Source organism: Schistocerca gregaria, chromosome 1, assembly GCF_023897955.1.
Source record: "Schistocerca gregaria isolate iqSchGreg1 chromosome 1, iqSchGreg1.2, whole genome shotgun sequence".
NCBI classification, from domain to species: Eukaryota; Metazoa; Arthropoda; class Insecta; order Orthoptera; family Acrididae; genus Schistocerca; species Schistocerca gregaria.
Window position 1 is genome coordinate 434,903,428 of NC_064920.1, and position 26,061 is coordinate 434,929,488.

Genomic DNA, 26,061 nt, shown 5'->3' on the forward strand with positions numbered 1-26,061 from the left:
ACATAAATATGTATTTTAATGATAACTTTTTGTTTTAGAATAATCCTGTTTTCGTTGTAGCAAGAATGCCACTTACCAAAATGCTTAGCACAGTGTTTCGACATATGAGGATATATGAGATTGTAATTACAATTCCCTGACAAAAAACTAACATTTTGAAGTAATGAATGTTGTTTAGAACAGTTCTGTTTTGTGCCTTACTTGATCCTTTCTTATAGCTTATCCATTAAATCACTTTAAAAATTCCAAAATGAATAGTAAAGGAGGTCAGCTAAAACACAAACACTTTATTATAGAAAAAAATTGTGCCCCTAATATAATAAATAAAAGAAACTATGTCTGATGAACGTTAAATTATATCTCCTTTTTACAGCTGCTTTAAGTCAAAAGCTTGTGATTCCTTATACAACACACAAGTCTTATAAGTATTTTTATGACATGAAAGTAAACAGAAGTAATATACAGAAATTAGACATAAAGTGATTTGTACTTGAATTCAGCATATCAGTTACCAACTATTACAATGCACTTCAGAAGTGTACCATTAAATATTTACATCTAACATACAATAATTTACACAAGACAATTACAAAATCGGTAAATAAAAATAGGTCACTGACTTAGAGAATTTTCTTTTATGACAGACAATATACACAAATTTCCATTTACTTATTAGGTAATGGAGCATCCGAGATATTCAGCCTTCACTCCAGGTAAAGACACTGATGCACATCTCGGTCGATTTGTACGCATCAGTCTTACTACACATCTTAAAATAGCCATGTGGATTAAATGTTTACAAAATATAAAATTAGATTCTTACAAGAAGATACACAGAAGAAATAGGAAAATATAAAGCAATAAAAATGTTTAAAAATATATGAAATGACAATATTTATAAAAAAAGTTGATGACTGACAGCAACATTTAAAAGCCAAAGCTCCTTTAAATAATTGTAACCTAATCAAAGGATAATGTAAGGGTGAAGACCACCCTCGGATGGAGAATGATGTAGAATAAATCTTATTCTAAGTAACAGAGGCAAAATAATAGTAGTAATTAATGGGACAAGGCCATCACCTAATTAACAAAAATTTCTTGTAGGTAGAGGCATCCTACAGATTCTGAAATGACAAGGGGGTTTAAAGAGGGAGAAACTGGATGCAGGCAAGATAATCAGTTACTGGTAACAAAAAACAGAAAAAAAGTGAGACACGAGGAAATGGATAAAAAACAGAACAGAGGAGAGATGGAATAAAAGAAGGGTCACAAAAGTTTGACTAAGAATTTGCAGATAGGTGGAAAAACAGACAATATACATTGTCAAGAAGAGCTTCCACCTACAAAGTTCCACAGTCTTTCATATAATTTTTGTGAACATTTACAGACCACATCACTGTTCCTTCTCAAGGTAAATAACATTAGCCTGAGTGAGCTAGGTTGTGTTAGTGCAAGTCATTAACGACAATTGAGTACAGGTAGCGAAAATCCTGTCCTGTGCGCCATTTATAAAGTTGGTGCACTGTACATATTTCCATTTACAGAACAGTTAAATTTTCTTTTTGCTTCAGAAATATTTAAAAAAAGTTATATCTACACACTTTTTCATAAAATTCCATGTTTTCATTTCTCTGCTGTGGAATGTACCATGGTAGGAAGTTACATGGTTAGAGAGACTAAACTGACAGCAAGCAACCAGTCTAGTTACAAAATATAATTCTAAGTTTGACATTGCTGCGCTTTCAAGCAATGTAATATATTTCTTGTTAAACATGCTGTAGCTGGGACATAAATCTGCCCCACAGCACCATTCTGGCCCATACAGAAATTTTTCTCTTCCTTTCTTTTAATAAAACCCCTTTCAGTCTCAAATCTTCATATACACACAGCGATGAAGTCAAGAGATCACTCTGAATCACTATCACTCGAAGAAGTCATAGAAGATGAATCATCACTTCCCTTGGTCTTTTCAGCATCACTATCTGAGTCACTTGAATCATCAGAGTCACTATCACTGTCCGATGATGAATTTGCATCAGAGTCTGAGTCCTAGAAGAAATGCAAAACAAAATGAGTGGCCATGACTTACAGCAAAATCAATTAAGTGACGTGTGTTCTTACTTGACATCTACAAAACATAACTGGTATTTTAGCAGATTCTCTATAAGCATGGTAGGACTGCTTAAAACTACATAACAAAAGAATGGAAACAACAAATAACAACAAGGAAAGGCAGCCACTAACCTACAACAGAGTGACACATGGCGCAGACATAGGCATAACAATAGAGATAATGTACCAGCTTTTTTACTAGCTCCCTTTTTCTACAAAAGCATAATCTCTCCACGCATAGACACTCATGGTCAAGGTGAATGCATTTGGATGTCTGTTACACTGTTGGGGTACAGTGTAAACTTTAACTAGAAAAAGAGTGATAGCTTGAAATCCAGTATGTCGCTGCACTTTTGCATGTTTGTATGTGCCACACATCAATTAGCTACAGGACAGTGATCACATTTCTTGCTTTTGTTTTTAATATTATTCTAATAATCAGTAATGTGTTTTGACAAAAGAAACGTTAATGAGATATTGATTAATGCAAATGAAAGCTGCAACAAATAAAATGCAGCTGTCAGCTTATGTCAAATTTTTCTGATAGTCATACAGCTGCCTCAAGTTACAAAAGCCAGTTCTGCCCATGTTATTTTCTTCCCTCACCTGCTCACATTTCCGTGTACCCACATTTAGCTGCTAATTAATTCACATATAAGTTTACTAGCAGTTACCTCAAAAGTCACTATTACTTATTATGTCACCATCCACTGAAACATGTTGCACGCTAGTTTCAACCATCACATGAAAAACTGTCAGTGAGACTAAATTATCATTTAAGTTATATTGACAAGAGAAAGAGTTTTAAGCCTGAGAGAGAGAGAGAGAGAGAGAGAGAGAGAGAGAGAGAGAGAGAGAGAGAGAGAGAGAATATAGCTGCCCCTTCATAAATGAATTTTGAAAAAGAGTAAATTTACAAACTTTTTCTGAACCATCACTTTCTTTGCTGCCATCGTCTGTGTCAGAATCTTCTGATGACTGGGCATCTTCAGTCTGTTTTAACTTTGCCTTCTGCATAGAGTACTCTTTCAGCTCCTCTTGAGACAAACCCTATAAGAAGCAGAATGGTAATAAATGTGTTAAGTTTTTGTATGTTAGCAGAGATGTCTATTACTATATGAGCACTGTTGATAACATCACCAAATGAGGTAGCTAAATAGTTACAACACATGAAAAAATATTACTCAATAACTTAGATTGTTTTTAACACACACACACACACACACACACACACACACACACACACACACAGAGAGAGAGAGAGAGAGAGAGAGAGAGAGAGAGAGAGAGAGAGAATATGAGAGGTACTTATTTGTCCATATAACAGCTCTGCTAAGTAGTTGAACCTAATGTTATTTGCTTCCCTAATACCTTTTAATTTACACTTAGGCGTGCTATATTTCTCTATCAGCTCAGCTTATGATATGAGCTACAAAATCACGAAAGATCTTTAGTAGTTATGTTCCCAGGCATCTTAAAAGACAATTATATGGGCAGTCAACATAGCACAATGTATCTTCAAAAACTTAAATAAGACATCCAATGATTTAGCACGCAGAATAAAAATTAGAACGAAAATGAGCAAAGGTAAACTTCTGAGCTTTAGTGGTCATTAAAGATAAAGTAAAGAAATTTGTTTCTCCACACGAATGCATAATGACACCTAAATATATAAAAGACAAGGTCTACACAGACTGAGTCACAAATGGCAACAGTGCTTGAAAATAAAATAAGGGCAAAACAGAGCTGAGAGTTACATCAATTTTGCATTTATATAGGAAATTGGTGGTGGGGGGTTGTAACACTGGAGTCAATGAAGAGGTTTCACTGTTGAATTTTCGGTTACTGACTTAAATTATTTCCAAGTCAGTCAGCCAAAACTATTCAGAAGTGAAGATCCTTGAGAGTACTTGCCTGTTATGGAATTTCACAGCAACTTGACAACAATAAAGTATTGGTAAAATCTTATGAAATGGGTAAATACTGGACATTTATTTTGATAATTGAGTCACTAATATTCTCACAATTTACACTGTCTGATAGTACACATACAACTATTAGTGTACAACAGTATGGGATGTGTTCACCCTTGACCTTTATGAAAGTTTGAACTCTGCTGGGGACACTTTCAATGAGGTGTCTCAATGTCTGTGGAACCCATGCTTCTTCAAGAGCTGAAACCAGATTGAAGTTGCATGATGGGGCCTGGAACAAAGTCGATGTTCTAACTCATCCCAGAGGTATTCCACTGGGTTCACGTTGCGCCTCACTGCCTTCCATTTACCGCTTTATTATCTGGTGCATTATCATGCTGATACAATCATTGTCTCTGGATTGTTCTTATGCTGTACACAGCACAGAATGCTGTAAAATGTGTTCATATTCTTCTGCATTCAGCACTTTCTTAAACGCTATTAGGAGAACTGCTTCCTAACCATGAAAAACACCCCATATTGTAACACCATCACCACTGAGCATCACAGTTGGTACTACCACATGATGGCAGGTAACTTTTTCCATTCGCTGAAACTTTTGATTGGAGTGCAAATGAGGAAAGTGTGACTCATCGCTCCAAATCACTAGTTTCCAGTCATCCACTGTTCAGTGGTGTCACTCTTTACATCACCTCAAGCGTCATTTATCACTGGCTACAAAAATTTGTGGTTCATGAGGGGCTGCTCGAACACTGCACTCCCCATTCATTTTAACTCGCTATGCACAGTCATTGAGTTAGCTGGACTCTAAAAACTCTTTGAGTGATTCCTTCCCCTGATCTCACGTAGTTTCTTACAACCACTCTCCACAGTGCTCAACAGTCCCTATCCATCGGTACACGAGGTCTACTTGGTCTTAGTTTAACTGTGGTTGTTCCTTTGTGGTTCTATTTAATAATCACGTCATCAACCAAAGTCTTTGGCAGCTTTAGTAGGGTTGTAATATTCCCGACGGATCTGTTATGCATCCACTGACTTGTCCACATTTGAAGTAACCTTACTCTCCTGACTGACCCGTTCTGCTGTTACTGTTTCTCTGCAGAAAAAAACTATACGCCCCGACTCCTTTTATACTGGGGTTCTATTTCTCATGCCATTTACATCCACATCTATACTCTGCAAACCACCATGAAGTGCATGGCAGAAGGTACGCCCACTGTACCAGTTACTATGGTTTCTTCCCATTTCATTCTTATATGGATTGTGGGAAGCAGGATTGTTTGAATGCCTCTGTGCGTGCCGCAATTATTCTAATCTTATCCTCATGATCCCTATGTGGGCAATACATAGGGGCTAGTAATACACTCCTGGAAATGGAAAAAAGAACACATTGACACCGGTGTGTCAGACCCACCATACTTGCTCCGGACACTGTGAGAGGGCTGTACAAGCAATGATCACACACACAGCACAGCGGACACACCAGGAACCGCGGTGTTGGCCTTCGAATGGCGCTAGCTGCGCAGCATTTGTGCACCGCCGTCAGTGTCAGCCAGTTTGCCGTGGCATACGGAGCTCCATCGCAGTCTTTAACACTGGTAGCATGCCGCGACAGCGTGGACGTGAACCGTATGTGCAGTTGACGGACTTTGAGCGAGGGCGTATAGTGGGCATGCAGGAGGCCGGGTGGACGTACCGCCGAATTGCTCAACACGTGGGGCATGAGGTATCCACAGTACATCGATGTTGTCGCCAGTGGTCGGCGGAAGGTGCACGTGCCCGTCGACCTGGGACCGGACCGCAGCGATGCACGGATGCATGCCAAGACTGTAGGATCTTACGCAGTGCCGTAGGGGACCGCACCGCCACTTCCCAGCAAATTAGGGACACTGTTGCTCCTGGGGTATCGGCGAGGACCATTCGCAACCGTCTCCATGAAGCTGGGCTACGGTCCCGCACACCGTTAGGCCGTCTTCCGCTCACGCCCCAACATCGTGCAGCCCGCCTCCAGTGGTGTCGCGACAGACGTGAATGGAGGGACGAATGGAGACGTGTCGTCTTCAGCGATGAGAGTCGCTTCTGCCTTGGTGCCAATGATGGTCGTATGCGTGTTTGGCGCTGTGCATGTGAGCGCCACAATCAGGACTGCATACGACCGAGGCACACAGGGCCAACACCCGGCATCATGGTGTGGGAAGCGATCTCCTACACTGGCCGTACACCTCTGGTGATCGTCGAGGGGACACTGAATAGTGCACGGTACGTCCAAACCGTCATCGAACCCATCGTTCTACCATTCCTAGACCGGCAAGGGAACTTGTTGTTCCAACAGGACAATGCACGTCCTCATGTATCCCGTGCCACCCAACGTGCTCTAGAAGGTGTAAGTCAACTACCCTGGCCAGCAAGATCTCCGGATCTGTCCCCCATTGAGCATGTTTGGGACTGGATGAAGCGTCGTCTCACGCGGTCTGCACGTCCAGCACGAACGCTGGTCCAACTGAGGCGCCAGGTGGAAATGGCATGGCAAGCCGTTCCACAGGACTACATCCAGCATCTCTACGATCGTCTCCATGGGAGAATAGCAGCCGGCATTGCTGCGAAAGGTGGATATACACTGTACTAGTGCCAACATTGTGCATGCTCTGTTGCCTGTGTCTATGTGCCTGTGGTTCTGTCAGTGTGATCATGTGATGTATGTGACCCCAGGAATGTGTCAATAAAGTTTCCCCTTCCTGGGACAATGAATTTACGGTGTTCTTATTTCAATTTCCAGGAGTGTATATTCCTACAGTCAGCCTTTAAAACCGGTTCTTGAAACTTTACTAATAGACTTTCTTGAGGCTAGTTTATGTCTATCTTCAAGAGTCTGCCAGGTCACTTTCTTCAGTATGTCTGTGACTCTCACACATGGGTCAAATAAACCTGTGACCATTTGTGCTATTGTTCTCTGTACATGTTCAGTAACCCCTGTTAGTCCTATTTGGTATGGGTCCCAAACACCTGACCAATATTCTACAACTGTTCACACAAGTGATTTGTAAGCAATCTCCTTTGTAGACTGATTGCACTTCCCCAGTATTCTAACAATAAACTGAAAGCTACCAGCTGCTTTATCTAGTGGTTAACTCTGCATTATATTCAAATGAGGGGAAAAGCAGCAATCAAGAACATAATGAATGAAACCAGTTTGATGTCTTGTGAACACAAATTAACAGCTCTGTTGAAAAACTGGATAATTCACTCTATTAATATGTTAACTGTCATTGATTCCCTGTTTAAAGCACACAATTAATCATATGGAAAAAGGGAAGCTTTGCCACTAAATTGTTCTTTACTGCATTGTAAGTTGAATATTCATGTAGAGAACAAAAGTTCCTAATACAGTTGTCTTCATTTGTGTGTCTTGAAGGTACTCGTCCGAGCCTTCTGACCATGAAATGGCTACCTTTAAGAAAGAATTACCAAACTGCCAAAGTGGCAGTGCTTCTCATCAATATAAACCAATACCCAAATGTTTCCTTTAGCAAACCAATTCAAGAGTCACTGTTGAAATTCATATGCCATTCTACCTAATGGCTTCCCTTTAGAAATGGCAATACTGGACCATTTAGTGGGGAAAAATCACACTGGAATCTTTTTTATGATATTCAAAGAGTACTATAACATTCATCAATTATTTAAATAAGACTCTGGTAGCCAAATCACCATCTTCCTGGTAACAGAATATTTCAAAAAACTCCATCCACTTCCATAACACTACATGAATGAACACAGAAACTTGGGGCATATTTTAGCACATACTTAGGGTATGAAATATATATTGAAAAAATCTAGTTTTACTAGGCTTTATTGTTTATATGCTTGCACCTACAAACTTGGGGCACTTTTTACAATTATGTTAGGAAGCAAAGTTTTCATTTACTGATCATAAATATTCAATGCGTTCTTCACCAGATGCACAACAAATGTCCTGACATCAGTCAAAGTTGTCTCATACATTTCTGAGAATGTCTGGGTGTTACTGCATTCACTACTGTTGCTATGTAGTGTCACAATTTACCCAAAGCTGTTGAAAGGGGAGGTGCAAAGACACAGTTTCCTTTTAAAATATCCCCATGACATGGTAACCTTGGGAACCAATGGTACAATACAAGATACATATGCTCCTTCCAGCCAGTCCACTGCTGAGACAGCTCATTGTTAAAAATGCTGTTACTAGGAATGAGTGAGCAAAGGTGCTCTGGCCTGCTGAAAAATGAGATTTTCAATGTGTTTTTGAAACTGTGTAAAAAGCCAAACAGTTCCTGTACATGCCTCTCCTAAAAAAAAAAAAAAAAAAAAAAAGGTGGGGGGGGGGGGGGGGCTGTAAATCTTTTCTTGGGAAATGGTACAAAACACCAAAACACGTGAACCTCTCTCATGCTAGACTATGGTCTACATCTGCTCTGTTCTCCGTATTCTTATGTTGTGACTGTTCATTTTTCCACTTAAACGGAAAACTCACTGAACACTAAATGTGAAAAAAAATTATCTTCCTTCCATACCCAGAATGAATTAAGAAAACTAAATATTGCTCTTTACTGCTATCATGAAGGGTTCACAGCAATTCAGTTTGAAACACAAGTGTCAGTGCACTACTTACATAGCTCATAGCTCTGTTGCAAGCATTTACACCTTGAATAAGAACTTGTGGATTTCCTCTTACAAAACAACAAGTGTCCTATAACTGCTCGCAACATCACTGAATTCTTTGAGATGTAGGAGATACAGTGCCATATTATATCACTCACTCAGTCATAAGAGATCTGGATCTGCCAGAACTGAGAATGTGGAAAACTTTTGTTGCCGTGTTGTCACCATCTCAACTCAGTGCACAATGAATAATAGCGGAACAAGGGACTGAGCTGGCTGCACCAGGAAGTCTCCTGCCAGCAACCACATGAACTGCTGGCTTGCAGCTGGCACTGAGGTGAACTTTTAATACTGATGTGTTTGTCAATATATATTTCAAGTTTCTATCTCCAGTCTTGTAGAAAACATATTCTTGTGAAATTGAATGAATCTTTTTAAAACACACTGCCACACCATTATTTTACAAACACACTTGGAATCAATGTGAAATTTCCCTAGATAATACTGTTCTAAAAGTCACTCTAAGTATCACATCATCTACATGAGAACTCGTCTGAAGTACTTAACGTTTGTACAAGGCTTTGCAATTTTCTGATTATTTTCTAGCCTTGCATACCATCCAGTCAATAAAGAAAATCTGGAAGAAATATTGTGTAGTTGCTGATTTTTGCAAACTGGTAGGAGGGAGTGTCATGAACAAGATATCAAAAATCCTTAGTGTAAAGTTCATGTTTATTGTCAAATGAAGTGTGTTAAGAACAAAAAATGAATGAAACTTCCTGGCAGATTAAAACTGTGTCCTGGACCGAGATTCGAACCCAGACCTTTGCCTTTCTGGAAGCATTAAATGTGTCTATCCCATTTACGTATGGTAGAACCATATTAAGAGACAGATTGTGTTCCAGGTGTGTGACAGATTTTTGCATGGGCAGGTGGTGTAGGGGGGGATGCATGAGGGAAGGCAGGTCACTGGATTGAGGGCATGCAGGTCCGCAAACAAAAGAATGAGCAGGTGAGTCTCCACTCTCCCTAGCTCACAATTTCTCAAAAAGCAACTATGGGGTGTTCCACAAAGCTATACTGACCCCTCTACAGCTGGCCTTATGAACTACTGGCAATGCATTGTGCAGGGGTGTTTATTTTCCACTAATTTTGTTAACATTACATGGAATACAGGAAATGCTAATACAAGTAACACATACAGACAGAATCTGCATAAATCTCTGCATGGTGTTCTACACTAGTAAGAAAGACACTGATCCTTAGTCATACGGCAGCTATAGAATTCTTCTAGGAAAGGCACCTTCCCTCACCAAGAACGTAGCTATATTTTTAGTCTACAGGCAGAATATTCTTCATCAGCATTTCCTATCCAGTTTTCTCATATAAGAATACAAAATAAATTCAATGAGATCATGTTTATGTAGTGGAATCATTTTCAGTTTATTGGGCGAGTACTTATTTGCAGTTGTTAAGTTAACTATTATATAAAAAAAGGTCCACAGCTGGAGCTGTCGACTGTCTACCATATGGAAAGGTCTGTCCCAAGTGTAACATCATAACACTGTCAACGAGGTCTGTTCAAAAATTCTGGAACATTCGTGATTTCACGCCAATGGTGTGTTGGAGTGAGATGAAGTTGGCATAGCTGCAAACATCTGTGTTTAATGTATAACTGCCAGAAGTTTCATTGTTGTCAAATTAGCTATTATGTAAACAAAGCCGTTACTTATTGTACAGTGCTGTATTGAGTAGAATGTTGTGTCACACAGTTTCCAAATTTTAAGATGGCAGAGTTGGAGTAGAAAAGCATCTGCATTAAATTTTGCATGAAACCAAAGAAAACCTTTACAGAGGCACACTAAATAATGTAGGAAGCCTACAGTGATGAGTGCTTAAGCCATTCTCTGTGTTACGAATGTTTCACATGGTTTAAAAATGGCCAGATGGAAGTTAAAGATGGCCCTCATCCAGAAAGCCCTTCAATGTCTCCTGGCAACCCTCACATCAAGAACGTCAATGAAACTTTGCTTGCCAATAGGTGACTGACCATTTGAGAGGGTTGCAGATGAATGTAACATTTCAGTTGGACTGTGTCATGAAATCCTGAGACAGAATCTCGGAATGCATTATGTTGCAGCAATCTCGTTCCATGGCTAATGAATCAAGACCAGAAAGACCTTTGCCTCATAATTTATGAAGAGCTTTTGGATTAGCAAATGAGGATGAGATGATCCTTAAGAGAATCATAACTGGTGATGAGACATGGGTCTACAATTACAATGTTGAAAGCAAGGTTCAGGTTTCACAATAGGTTGGGAAAGGTTCACCAAGACCAAAAAAGCTCTTCAGGTCAGGTAAAATGTCAAAACAATGCCGATAGTTTTCTTTAACTCTGAAGGATTTGTTCATCATGAATTCATGCCATAGGGACAAACTGTCAATCGATGGTACTCTCAGGACATGTTGCGATGTCTGCGAGAAAATGTGAGAAGGAAACGTCAAATGTGACCAGAAAATTCATTGTTGACACCACACTCGTATCTCTGTTGGTGCATGACTATTGCACAAAAAAATGAAATCACTGTGATGCTTCCTCCTCTGTACTCCAGACCTGGTCCCTGTAAACTTTTTTTACCCCTTTGAAAGGACAAAGATTTGCAATGACAGACGAGATAAAGGAAAATTTGTTGACAGCACTTCACGTGATCCAGTGCGAGGTATACCAAGACTGCGTTAGAAAGTGGTAATAGCACTGGGAATATTGTACCAATTGTGGAGGAGAGTATTTAGGAGGAGACTATGTACAATAAGTAAAAGGTAAGCATAGAAAAATTTTGTGGACAAAGTCCTGGAATTTTCTGAACAGACCTTGTATTCAATGAAGTTGATTTCACAGTCTGGACTATCAATGGCTGGAACATTTTTCATAACATGATGGATATCAAATGCACTATCCCAGCCTCCACCTCAGACTTCCCAATTTCTAACAGGAGCTTAAATTGGCTCCCTCTGCAATAGAAGTATGTCATCCACGTGTTATGAAACTTCATATATTTCAACATAAGTTGTAGTGCCCAAAAATGAAAATTAGTGCGAGTGGTATACGTATGTGGCATTACATATGTAAGTCGCCTCAACTTATTATCAAAGTGTCAATTTCGACTTTAAAAAAAGGGGGGGGGCGGGTGTTAATTTTATTTGTATTTGCTTTTGAAAATGTTGTCAAAATTATGTTGTAGAAAGAGCATATGCAGCGGAGCCTGTTGCGGCCAGAGATGTCACGCGACCGTGACAATAGCAGCAGTGTGGCGCGCGGCAAAGATATCGACTGATGCGCAGCTGGCCACTATTGATGAGGAATGAAAGCATCTAATAATGAAAGTTGTGTTAAAGAGACAATTAACGTCACATGTTCGTTTGTTCAAAAATTCTGGTTCTTGGTTTTGTCCCTTGTTTCAGGAAGAGTTACCATTGAGATCTCGTGTAGAAAGTTACATTTGCGGCATCAGGGAGTTAGTCACCATTGAGGTCATGGAGTAATGTCAGTCAGTTCGTGACACTTGGGGAGAGGAAGCCTATTTGGAGTTGGCGCTCAAGTGCTTTAATGTCGGATTTGGGCTTCTAAAGTTATTAGTTGAACACGTGATGGGGATATGGCCTATATGGGCAGTTATATGTAATTACTGCGCGAGGTGTATTGTTTGCATTCGGTAGTGGGATGTGCGATGATATTTGGAGTTCGCTTTAAAAGAGTAACTCACTGTGAGACATGCTAAGAGATGGGTTTTTCTCGTGTTTTCATGTGATTAGTGATAGTGTAAAGTTTGGTCGAGCTAACCTTAGGGTTACTCACAATCAGGCGTTCCATGTCTCGTGCTAAGGGGAGGTTCTTTTCAGTCTTGATTGTGTGTATTTGGTATCGCCTTCACGCGAAGACTTTGTGAGTGATTGGTGTAATAAGGGTGGCTGTAGTAACCAAAATCAATTGCGGGAACGTCTTGGGCTGTGGAACGCGAGCTGCCAGGCAGGGAAGCCAGCGGCCTTGGAGCACGCACCACCAGGTAAACACAAGGACGAGTCGGATGACAGACCAACAACAACCGACAAAGACCGACACAACAAGGAATAGATAAACAATGGAGGCTTATAGAAACCACAACACCAAATACCAACAGTAAATCTACTAACAACCAGAGCCAGGCAAACGTCAACAACGAGCAACGACCAAACACAGTAACACCGAGTTATAGACACAATCCAGAGCGAGTACCAGACTGACTGGACTAGGGCAGAGTGGGTCTCTATATACGAAACTGGAAGGAGTGGCTATTGGCAGCTGTCTGCATGTGGCGTAGCAGTGGCGCCTCCGCTGCGCAGAATAGCCGCCACGGACACAGAGCCCTCTATGGGCTGACTACATCCATTTGTTCTGGCGCGTGTTCAACTTGCGTGGCGGGAGGTACTACAGTAAGCACAAAGGTACATGTGCCGTTGCCGCTTCTATAATAAGGATTTGCTAAAGCTTTTGCGTGAGTGTGTGACTGTATTGGTTGTAATTGTGGAAGAAGTCCTAAGGCAACAGAATCCCTGGATTAATGAACTCTGAAATTGAAGTGCGGCCTGTGATTGTCGTGTAATTATTGAGAGATTGGACATCCTAGTATGATAAATGTAAACAGGAGAACCAATCTGTGTCAGATACTTTGTGACACACACAAATTGGTCTAATAGTAGTTTTCCATCCAACAAAATTGAAATAACCAAGACCTATTAACTGAGTAGAGCACGATAATTGTATCTTTGAAATTGTGAGTGCTGAGTGTTTTAAATTTGGTATAGAGGGTTCACGTATGTCAATGCCTGAAGAGGGAGAGATTTGCTTTGATGTGAGTGAATATTAATGATACTTTAAAGTGGCGGTGTCACTCAGGTATTTTGTTTCTTTTTTTACTAGCTTCCACTTAGTGGGGAAGTAGTTTACCACCAGCACTCATGCCTGACGAAACTTTGCGGAGCCATTGAAAATTAAGAAAAATCGCTAAATAAAAAGATGCTCAGGCCCTGTGCTTTATAAAGTAAAAATTGGTGTCTCATGTTATAATTTCTCCCCATATCTTGAAAATATAACAAAATCTTTGAATATATAAAATAAAAATAAAAATAATAATAATAAAATAAAAAGTTAAATAAATAAATAATAAAAAGTTAAATATTAAAGTAAAAGATAAATCACACTGAGAGTTTGTTACGATAATTGCGTAAAGTTCGGCTTAAAGTATATGAAAGAGGTTTTTGTCTGATTGTTGAAGCGATAAAAAATGGAAAAGTTAAGTTATGGTGAATTAATAAACTATGAAGGTTGTAGCATAAACCATTATCATTGATAGAGTGCAAATAGCATTATGCATTGTGTGTGTTCGTAAAAAGAAATAAGCAAGGATAGAGCTGCAGTGCAGTGACTGTATAGGATTAATAATCTCCGACTAGCAATGATTCAGTGTAATTATATGGCTGGCGTGCTCTTACGAAAATGTAACTAACTGAAATTGGTAGCTAAGAAAGTTCAGTCTAGATTGATTGCTTCAGTGGGGTTCTATTAAAACGAACGCTTAAACTCCATGTTGGATAGTTTTCAAGATGGGAAAAAGATAAGATAAATCCAAGGTATCAGTGTTGGAGTGTTGGGTTATATAAGTGAGGTTTCCGATCACGCTACTGTGAAGTGTGGCACATTACAGCGAGTCGAGTTTAATTAACTTAAGTAGCGCATCCTAATCAGACTAGTAGTTTCTGTTTGATTCCATCGCCTAGTAGATTACTTTTGGTGTTAGCTTTCTGTTCGAACCTGTAAAATCTTGTGATAGTCAGATGCGTTAACTAAAAGTTCCAATCGGGAGCTAACACTAGCCAATAAAACCAGAACCCATTCATACTAGTGGTGGTCCAGTTGCATCTTCGGTGGTAGCTATTGTGTAGGTGGTAAGCATTTCGTTAAACTTTCCATCCTCACAACTACTTGCAGATAGCTGATATAATACACGGCGTTGCGGAACTCTATGGTGTCGCTATGCGTTTTAATACACTTATCTCTGTGTATCAGCGCCATCCCACCCAGGTTTGACACACTGATAAATAGTAGTCGCTTTAGCAGGTGTTGGCTAGTGCAGCAAATATAATTTAGCAGACACACCACCACTGAGGAGCAGTACAATTTCCTTAATACACATACTGTACTTTCCAGCAGCTTTATGTAATGTTTTCATGCTTTTAAACAACTCCAGTAGTGTTTGTATTTTCAAAATTTCTTGTTTATTGATTTAGTTCTTGTGCATGTGGCACTCACAACGCAGATTATGTGATTCCCTTACTAATCACGTACTGTGTGATGTGGCCACACCAGTCTTAATGTACTGGATTTGTATCCAGGAGGACTGGGGTTTATTACCCATCCGGCCAGCCTGACTTGGGTTTTCCATAGTTTCCTCAAGTTGCTAATGTGAATGCTGGGATGATACCCTTGATTACACCATGACCAATTTCCTGCCCTATCCTCGCCTAGTCCTATGCTACTTTGTTAAGGTTTTATATATTAATTCTACAACATTTCTAACATGTCTGAAACTACTGTACTACGGATGAAGTAGTAAATAAAATAAACGAACACAATTAATGGTGATGGAAGTGCAGCAATTTTCTGGTCCGCCATTAATTGACCACTAAGTGACTATCACACAATTACAAGACTTTACAATACATTGTAAATGACCTTAACAGAGCCAATCTGTCTTCCACCAACAGCAATAGATCACTGACAACATCACACTTAAAAGTTACACATGTGACGAAGCAAGCTGGGATATTTTTACTTCCCCTCTTATTTTGCCATCTGCCTCCTTAAAATTTATTTTTTCAGTTTTAACTAATTACCATTAACATAGGTGAATATTATTTGCTTTTCCATAAAAGAGAAAGGCTGCCGCCCCCCCCCCCCCCCCCCCTTTTAAAGAATATAACACTAGATCTAATTTCGTGATTAGTTTTATGTATGTAATTATTTTTCTAATTTATTTTGACTATTCCTAGTTAGTATCTTTAATTATACAACAAAATCAATAATTGTTTAATAACTTAAATTCTATTGTTGTCTTACAAACAAATATAAATCCTGTACTAATTATAAACATTAACACTAACAGTAATCTTAAAGGATCTATCTGGCTCTATTCGAAAACGTGTTACCAATGCCAGCCCTTAATTAATTAATTAATTCCAAAGTAAAAATGGTTCAAATGGCTCTGAGCACTATGGGACTTAACTTCTCAAGTCATCAGTCCCCTAGAACTTAGAACTACTTAAACCTAACTAACCTAAGGACATCACACACATCCATGCCCGAGACAGGATTCGAACCTGCGACCGTAGCAGTTGCACGGTTCCAGACTGTAGCGTCTAGAACCTCTCGGCCACTCCGGCCAGCAATTCCAAAGTAATTAATAGTTTTGTCAAAAGTATTGTTTGCATAACTATGTATGTTAATTTCATGATTTAGACAAATAATTCGACCTAACTCGCGCAGTAGAAGAAACTGTTAAAAAGGACCAATTTTTCGATGTATTCAGTTAATCAAATGAGTTAAGTTTTAATTGTAATTTCTGCAAATTAAACATCAAAAAATGTGAAATTTCAGTACCTATTATTGCGATGATACGTAAGGGCCTGATATTTGGCCATGAGACAGTCATTCCATGGTCGAGTTTCAGATGAGAAACCAGTTTTGGTTAGAACAACAACAATACATTGACTTAACAGTGAAATAAGATTTACACCAATAAGCTGTGTGTGTAAAAACAATGACATTGTCTGTTTCCATTTCTGCCTGTTTATTATTCAAGAACTGTGAACTCTGTGGTTAGGTTTTTACTGCTCGTAGATGTACATCAGGAAACTATTGTAGCATTATGTGGATGTTCGCCTGCAACTTATTAATGAGACGTATCGAAAGATAAACAGCAGTGCAATAGCGAAATAACTGTATGTTACTGAGGGGTTGAGAACAGTGAAATTAAAGTGCTGTGAAATGCAAATGTGCACCTGTCGGCTACATTATTTACAGTAGTCAGTGTCAGAATTATAAACCCCATTTTTCAGCCAACACAGCAACGCAGTATGTCGACACAGAGGATAACAAAATGGAGGTGAACCGCTACAAGAACTTGCCACCCACTGTTAATTGGAATGTATTTTACATAAATGCTCACTTAACAACTGCAAATAAGTACTCACATAATAAACCTAAAATAACTCTGCTATATAAACATGAGCTCAGTTAAGTTATTTTGTCTACTTAGATGGAGTTGTGCACATGAAATGTTGGGGAGGTTAGTCCTTTTTTAAACTGAAAAGCAAGCAGCACTTATGATGGTAGATGACTTTCACAAAAGAACACTCCAACTGCTGTACAAGATGACAAAAACTCAATTTCCCCATTATTTTTAGTAACTCATATATGTATTCAACACACTGCATGGAATTTACAACCCCTCTAACACACTTTGTGGAAAATATACCCCCCCCCCCCCCCCCCCAGAGCATTTGTCCACCACTATTTCATAAGGGGAGTTGAGAAAGAGGCAGTATAACTTTGTGAAATCCCTGTAGTTGCTTTTTGTGACATAGTAGGGGATAGAGAGAATGAGGTCTCACCCGCTTGTTCTCCGGTTCGCAAATCTACAAAGGAGAGTAATGCATGACAACATTCTGGCAACCTTACTTCCCTTACTTGTATGTTTTCCAACACCTTGCCCCCACCCACTCCCTTCCCTTTTCTGACCTCTCATACATACCTCTCCTAATACCCTGCACTTAGATGTGGTACACAATTTAATATTTGTTCTTGGCTCATTCCACGTAATAGTAAACATTAATTTTATACCATTAAAACACTACTTTTATTACTGTGGTGCATCAGTTTGTAGTGTTTTTGTTTTGCAAGTTGAGTTGATATTCAGGCTACCATGGATTTATTTATAGACTGTCATTTATTTATAGTTTATTGTTACTATTTGAGTTTACATACTGTCATTTTATCATATGGAGGTAGTAAGTGGAGTTGTGAACGCTAAATAATGAGGATCATTTTGACATTAGTGACTCTCCATGTTCAGGAAGACTTCTGAGATTTGACAAAGATCGTTTGAACACACTAATCCACAATGATCTATGCCAGTGTACTCAAGAACTGGCAAACATGATGAACTACTGATCATTCCAACATTGTGCAAGATTTGCATGCAATGGGGAAGATTCAAAAATTGACTGTATGAGTACTTGTGCCCTAAGTCAAAATCACAAAACTCAGTGGGTGGCCAATATATGCATCTCTGCTTGCTCGTCATCAACTGACACATCAACAACACTGACCATTCCTATCCTGTATCATTACTGGTCTCAATAAATGGTGGCTTAATGTTAACATAAGGAAAAGAAAGGAATAGTTTAGTCCAAACAAAACAGCAACTCCCAGTACACAGACCTGCATGTATCCACAAAAGATATGCATCCAATGAAACAATGACGGTGTGGTGTACTGTGAATTCCTTCCCTGAGGTATAACCATCACTGCTGACATTTATTGCCAACAACTGAGGCACCGTGCAGATGCAATCCATGGACAATAACCAGGAGACTGTGAGAAATTATGCTATTCCACAACAACACCAGCCCATATTCCTCTAAACTGACAAAAAACATGATGCAGAAGTTGGGTTGGGAACTCATTCTGCACCCTCCTTATTCATCTGATTTTGCCCCATCAGATTTTTGCCTTTTCTGTTCTATATTGAATTACCTTCAAGCAACTTCCTTTCTGGATGAAAATGCACTCCAAACATGGCTTGATGAGTTCTTCATCTCCTTCACCTCAAAATCATGTGATTTTTCCAGTTGTCGAATCGAACAGTCATGCCACCATTGGCAGACTGTTGCAAATAGTGAAGGAGAATATATTATTGATGACTGAAGTTTCTTATGTATATATGATGTGTTTATCTAACTTGTGGAAAATGCTACAAACTTCTGCACCAACTCAATAACAATAATTTTTTTAAGGAAATTTAATGTAGTTCAATTTAGTACTGGGAAAATTTTTTGCCAGAAGCCAAAGTTTTCAAGTTATTACAGAAACACACAAAAAAGTGACCTTTAAATGCCCCTCCACAGCCATGCTCACATCGCACTGGTGAGAATTTTTAGTAAATTGTTCGTAACACTCTGCCTTACACTGCACAAAAATTTGCAATTACTCGACTTTTTTTGTCATCACTGACTGGGCTAATATGTACCTGATGAACTACAGATGAGGTTTACCCTTCCATGTGTGGTAAGTATGTTACCCTCTGTTCTGCACTAGATTCAGCTTGCAAAACAGTATATGCTGACAAATGCTTTATCTGTGAAAATTCATCTCTGCTGCTGTCAGTATCGCAGCTGTAGGATGGACACTTGATATTTTTTCCCTCGTTTTGTGTTTATGAAGTTTTATTCACTTATTACTGAGCTTAAGGTCTTTGAAGGATATATGTGTCTGTACAGATACAAAGTTTAGTAACACAGTACAAAATTACAGTGCTGATTGATGAATTTCTCTGACTTTTCATGGGAAGTGAGAGCAAATAAATCTATTTATGGTGATTGTGGAAAACAACAATGTAGGAGAAGATAGATTGCTACTTACAGTAAAGAAGGCACATTAAGTTGCAGAGAGGCACGATTAAAAGATACTCACATATAGCTTTTGGCCACAGCCTTTGTCAGTAAACACACACACACACACACACACACACACACATATGCCAAGTACAGTACCACGGACCGGATTGCATTCTGGCTCGAGATGCTTTGTGTGTGTGTGTGTGTGTGTGTGTGTGTGTGTTTACTGATGAAGGCTGTGGCTGAAAGCTATATATGAGTGTCTTTTAATCGTGCCTGTATGCTTTAAATTGTAGCAATTTATGTTTTCCTACATTGTGGATATTCCTACCTGGAGTTTCCACTGTTTGACTGTGGAAAACAGATTCATTTGATTGGCTTTGACAGTTTTACTAATGAAAAACATTTACATTCTGCTTTATAAAAACTAGACTAAAACAGTAGATGATGGATAATACAGGGTGTGTCAGAGTTCCATGGCGTTTTTGACTCTAGTAGAGTAGATGTGTCAGTGTAGTGGAGGGGCATGCTTGGGATAATTGTTTTCTCCTACATTAGCAGTTTAGTTATGAAAAAATGTGGACTGTGCAACACCATGTTTTCATCATAGAGATGCTCTTTAAAAATACAGAATGTGTGAATACCACTTGGAGGAAGTTCCATCTCCAATATAACATTCCATGTAATGATGCAGCTCCAGCCTGCAATACCATTCCGCTATGGGTTGAGAACTTTCATGAGACCTGTTTTATATTGAGCCGAAGAATGTGGGATTGTGATTTTAACATCAGACGAAGCTCATTTTTTCCTACATGGTAGAGGTACCAAACAAAACAGTCGTTATTGGTTCTGGAACAACACTCACCAACTGCACCAGCACCCATTGCACTGTGACACAAGTTACAGTGTGGGCTAGATTAGGGAAATCTGGTGTCATAGTGGATTATTTCTATGAAGACAATGGGAGAGCCATCACTGTAAGTCTGAGTGGTTTTTGACAATGTTGCATGAATTTCTGGTTCTGGAACTTCATCGCCTTGGTATAAATCTTAGAAATGTTTGGTTTCAGTAAGATGCTGTAACAGCTCACAGTTTGAATATGTGTACAGCCAATGTAAGGAACTTGTTTCCATGGAAAGTGATATCCAACAGAAGAGTTGTTGACTGGTTGCCCCGCTCCGAGGTTTCCTCAAGAACAAAGTGTATATCAATAAGCCATGTACTGTGCTTCAGTTAAAGGATGATACTGAGAGAGACACTTATTTTTTTTTATTTGCAGCACAAAGTGACATTTTAAGATGTAGCAACGTCTTATATTTCCTAAAATACACACTGAACAGCAGTTTACATCATATACATTAATTTTGACAGAAGTTAATCATTTGTGAAGGTAAGGTCCTTTAAGACCCGGTTTTTCGGCACACTCTTTGTCCCTCTGTGTGAAGTTTGTCATCACTCTCTCCAACATGTTTTAGCATATAATACAAGATAACTGTGTCTTACAATACAAGACTATAAGCATTTTTGGGCACTCTTTTTTTTCATTATTTGTGAGAGGACATAAAGTTCTATATCGAAAATTGTCATGCAAGTTGAGGATTAAACATCTTGTGAAAAATGTATCAACTTTAAATTGTTTTACTTGTGATTATTAAATTATAATGGCAACAAAAACAAAACTACGTAGTGTGAAGTAATAAGAAGCAAACAATAGAGACAATAAAATGACTTGGTCAGAAAATCCAAATTCATACATCGAGTCATCATTTGAGTAGCATCACACAAAATAATCAATACATGTAATTGGTCTATTAAATCTGTAAGTTTCATGTTTGCCTTTTTCAGTCTTTTCATGAATTCTGTATTAATTACGTAATCTGTAGTATAGATAGGGTGTAGTGTCTTCCAATACATGCATAAGTCACACTGCAGGAGCTGTCAGAGGTATTCATAAGTTACCAGTTACGAGCAAAACTGTGTTGGTTCATTCTGTTTTTAATTCTGTTTAATCTGAATTACAGTTACAGCTGTAGGATATTATTCTCAATTTAAAGCCTCAAGTTTGTTGGCATTTACATCTGATGGGAAGCTTGGACAGTTTTCAAAATTGAAGGATCTGAAGGTAAGACATCTTAAAGAATCAGTCTGTTTCAATTTATTAAATAAAAGCAACTTGAAGGTAGATTAATACTGCCTGTCCTGATGTTACGGATGCTCCATTTGCTCACTACTGGAAGAGAGATTATAGTAAGAAGTTAAAAATTGTTTGTAGGCACACGGAGGCTTAATAGGTATTCAGAAACATGATGAAAATGAACCCACAATACACAAGAGGTAATTTTTAAATAACTAAAAATCTTTCAAAAATCACTCCAGCCTTTATGAATAATGATGATGACTATAAACAACAGAAATACAGATGTATTGCTTGATGCCAAGTCTGCTACCAGCAATGGGGGGTACCTCTGACAAAACCAGCCACTTGTGCTGGTGAAATGTCATAAATGTCAATAAACATCAGCTGAAGATACTGAGATGAAAGCCAACAGGTAATATGTCAGTAAATGACCACCAGAGCCTCAACAATTCTGAACAGAAACATTTTCAAACTGTCAATGACGTTTTGAATTATAGAGAGGTAATGTGCACTTCTTGTACAGAAACTCCACACCACACATTTTGGCCATTAACAAGCTGAATTATAGGATGACACAAGAGTTCATTTGTTATTGATCCCTAAAGACTGTAGTTTGTGAGAAAGTGTCACAAATAACACCATATAATAGAGAACTTTCTTAAATCAATGCTACAGAGGTTATTTTACTGAAGTGTCAATGTTGTTTCTTCTTCTAATTGTTTCTGAAGACTGACTGATTCCTTTCAAGATATACAGTTAAAAATATTTCCCCCCTATCTTCTTTAACTTCAAACTTTGGTCTAATTATGTATTAGATTATCTTTATAGCATACAGTCTTTAATTCATAACAGAAAATTATAACCACATTCACACACAGCATCCTGAGGCAATATTATACAATAATTTCTGTGGTTGCATACTGTTAAAGAGGACATGGATTATTACCTTAAGAAATTTTTCATAATCTTTTATGTATTTCTGCTTGATATCATTGAGCTTCTTTCGGTGTTTTTCCTTGTCAGCTGCTGGGAGCATCTGCCAATACCGAGGAGCTTCTTTCTCACGATTTTCCAAAGGGATGTGAGAAGCATCAGCCATAAAGCCCTTTAGGAATAACTGGTATGCATTCCTTTGGGGAAAAAAATATTAGTATAAATAAGTCGGTAGCAACCAACTGTGCAAAGTGAAACATTGCTACACAACACTGGGTTCACAAGAAATGATCAAGAAAATTTGTTTTCAGTGTCATGCAATATAATTCCTAGCCCATAGACAAAAAAATCATATACTTCATATGCAATCACCTACATAATAACTTATTATTATTATTAATAGTAGTAAGGCAAACATAATTTTTGTTTATTGCAATTGTAATATTGCTGAGATCAACTATCTTTGTTAGTTCCTTGCAATTTACAGTTGATATTGTTCTTCTGGAACACACATGTTAACACTTTTATTAAAATTACAACATTTCATTTATAGTGTCAGTATATGCTTCTCTCCACTCATGCAGCATTTTCTGACTTATGCAAGATAACCTCTTAATTTCTGAAGAATGTAAAATATTTTCTAAGTTCTATGCCTGTGGTCCAAGAAACATACCAGATACTGGTATTTTATTCGCAGCCCGTGCAGACATCTTAGGGGCTTTATCTGAGATCACACTTGTTTGTTTGATGCATACTGATAACCCAATGCTCATTTCATGAAGAAAACTTAGTGGCCACACAGAAACCTGGAAAGGTCCACCACAGACAGTGATGAATATCTATGGAATCAGTGTGTTCCCCTCATCACAGTCCCTAAAGCCAACAAATCTTCTCCTTGAAAACTAAAGGTCAGTGCCAGGTGAGAGTAAGATATCACCTCGGTCTACAGATCTCACATAATTTGTATTTTGTAATGTATATTAAGGATATTGTAATATTATGTACCACACCTATTACACCACTTGAAATAGCCGGGATAACAGCAGAGAACATGGACCACAGATGTTGTCTGATGCCAAAGCCATCACTTGACATTGAGCTGGCCACTACATTTGAAGGCCATTAATATTATAAATAAATACATAAAATGGTTCAGCATTCTGTGTCCAGTTTCAGAAAATAGAAAAAAATCTTATATTTCTTACCACAAATGCAATTTTAATGTCAAAATATTTCTTGTAATGTGGCAAAGATTAAAATGATAAAGAGGTTAATCAAAACCATTTAAGCACCAGTGATACAAAAAAAGTCTTACAGTATAAATCAAAGTGCTTATATGCTCTCTCAGTGAAATAATAAAAGTATTTCTTTGTCGCAATTTGTTATGGAATGGTGTGTCTGAAAGAAAGATAATGCATGAGCAGTTAGCACCACATCAAAAATTATTGGAATATGAAATCTGATTTGACATTTTTGAAGTTAAAATTATAATCTTATCTCCTTACTACAAGAATTTGGAATTGGTGATAGTTCTAGTGCTTACATTCAGCATGAGCATGCATTGCAATTGGTGTATTTTGTAAAAGGCATTATAAAGTTTCTCATAATTTGTGCAGCCAAAAAGTTGTGTGTGCTGAATATTTGCAATGTTCTAATATAGTAATTTAACACCTAACTGGAACTGGAAATTTTGAACATAATTCAGGGTTTTCTTATGATTTTCATTCCAATGTAAGCCTAAATATTGCAGATTTTGTGAAAAACGTTCAAAATATTAGAATTGGTATTTCATTCTTTTCTATGAAAAGAGCTTGCCACTGTTAGTTTTCATGATGAAATTTATCAAGAAATGATAATGTGAAGCTCTTTTGGAGATTTGACCCACTTGACTATGACAGCAGACAAGATTTTGGCTTTCTAATACAAAATAGGTAAGGTACACATTTGGCAAAAGACAATTTATAATATTTTTAATATTACACTTCAGAGAGTCACAAATTTTGATCTGCAAATTAAGGAGAATTTGTCCCTTGAAGACAGAAGAGCAAAGTATTCACACAGGCCTTACACATGCACTGAACCATTTCCGAAGCAAGAAAATCAGTGCTCCAGGAATAAAAATGTTAATTCGTAGAGCCAGTCATCTCATCTCAGCCTTCAGACTAACTCACAAGCTCATTGCGCAATGTTGCATACTCGTAGCCATGTGAGATCCCACTGTGCTCATAAGAGTCATCGACACTAGAGTGGCGCTTGTCAGAGTGCTATCACAATAAAGAAGCATCTCAGTGCTACAATGATGGACATTCTATGGAAGTTAAGAGATGTGATGTATTCTTCTGAACACTCACAATAAGCAAGGATTGTTCCAGCTGGGATAATTTCAAACTACTAGTTGTTTAATTTTATTAGAAATATGCTACCATTTAATTTCCCATGTGCACTCTTACTAACACCTGGAATGACAGAGCCTAAGGTTATTTTCATATCTCGAAGTTTCTGAACAATCACATGCTACAATACTGATACAGTTCTCTGGTTCATCATCCTTAAGCCATCTCAGTTCCAGTATAGCTAAAAACTTTATTATAAATATTCAGGGATAATCCCAAAAGTCACTTAAATGAAAAGGTAAAATGGAAACTGGAACATAAAAGAGATTTTGATACTGGGTTTAGAAAAGGCTTCCTTTGATTTCCACAGAAAATTTAAATGTTATTTCTTACTTACTGATGTAACTGCCCACCAAGTGTCAACTTAGAACCACTACGGGAATAATCAGCATATTGTTACCACCTTTGTTTCTTTCTGTCCTCTAGTTCTGAAAAAATTGTGCCATTATTTTGAAGAGGTAAACAAACATGGTGGGGAGCTATACTCAACACAACAAATGACTGAAGTCATTCTTGCAGTCTTTTAGAGTACATTTAGTGCCCAAGAGAGGATATGACACATTATTTTCACATCATGTCTTTAAGAATATTCAGTGACCAGTCATGAAATAACTTCATAAATTGAATATGACTGTAGCAGACAAACAGATGTTTGTAAGCAAGAGGGGAAGACAATGGAAAGATCAAAATATTAGGTCAATGAAATAATGTACTCTTTAAATGAGTACATTTAATATGTGCAGTTTCCATTACACACTATTCACTGTCACATTTCATCTATTTTCCTTCCGCTATGAGTATGCCTCTTGTACTTGAGCCATGAGTTACTAGTTCCCCAGGATTTGGGTAACTGCTACGGTCGCAAGTAACAAGCAAGTTTGATGTGTGTTCTGACCACCTGTAGCTGGTTGATATTAAAGTTCAGGTCTGTGCATGCACAAAATGTATGCCCTCTTCCAAAAGTACCCTGAACTAAATATGAACAAAATATGTACAGAGTGAGTTTTATTGAAATTTTGTGTGGTGAGGTCAGCAGTATGTTCATACTGGGACAAACTATATATGTGGATGTTTAGGATAGATTCTGCCAAAAAAGAATGTGAACTTCATCACGCTTGGGCTGATGCAGCATACAAAATGCTTGCTGCTGACACTGGAATAAGCTAAACAATGGATAAAATTGTGCATTTGCATGGTAATCTTCAGC

The 26,061-nt window shown here is 38.2% G+C and overlaps 1 protein-coding gene across 4 annotated transcripts in view; it reads right to left on the reverse strand.

The window, feature by feature from the left end:
- Positions 1-267: 267 nt before the first annotated feature.
- LOC126351205 (nucleolar transcription factor 1-A-like) overlaps positions 268-26,061 on the reverse strand; it is a 210,454-nt gene continuing 184,660 nt past the window's right edge. For all 4 annotated transcript variants that reach the window (XM_050002583.1, XM_050002584.1, XM_050002586.1 and 1 more), the window contains 3 exons: positions 22,475-22,658; positions 3,034-3,162; positions 268-2,049 (listed from right to left, as the gene is read on the reverse strand). In XM_050002583.1, the coding sequence (XP_049858540.1) occupies positions 1,906-2,049; positions 3,034-3,162; positions 22,475-22,658 (457 nt within the window). In that variant the 3' untranslated portion in view covers positions 268-1,905. The remainder of the gene's footprint in view (positions 2,050-3,033; positions 3,163-22,474; positions 22,659-26,061) is intronic.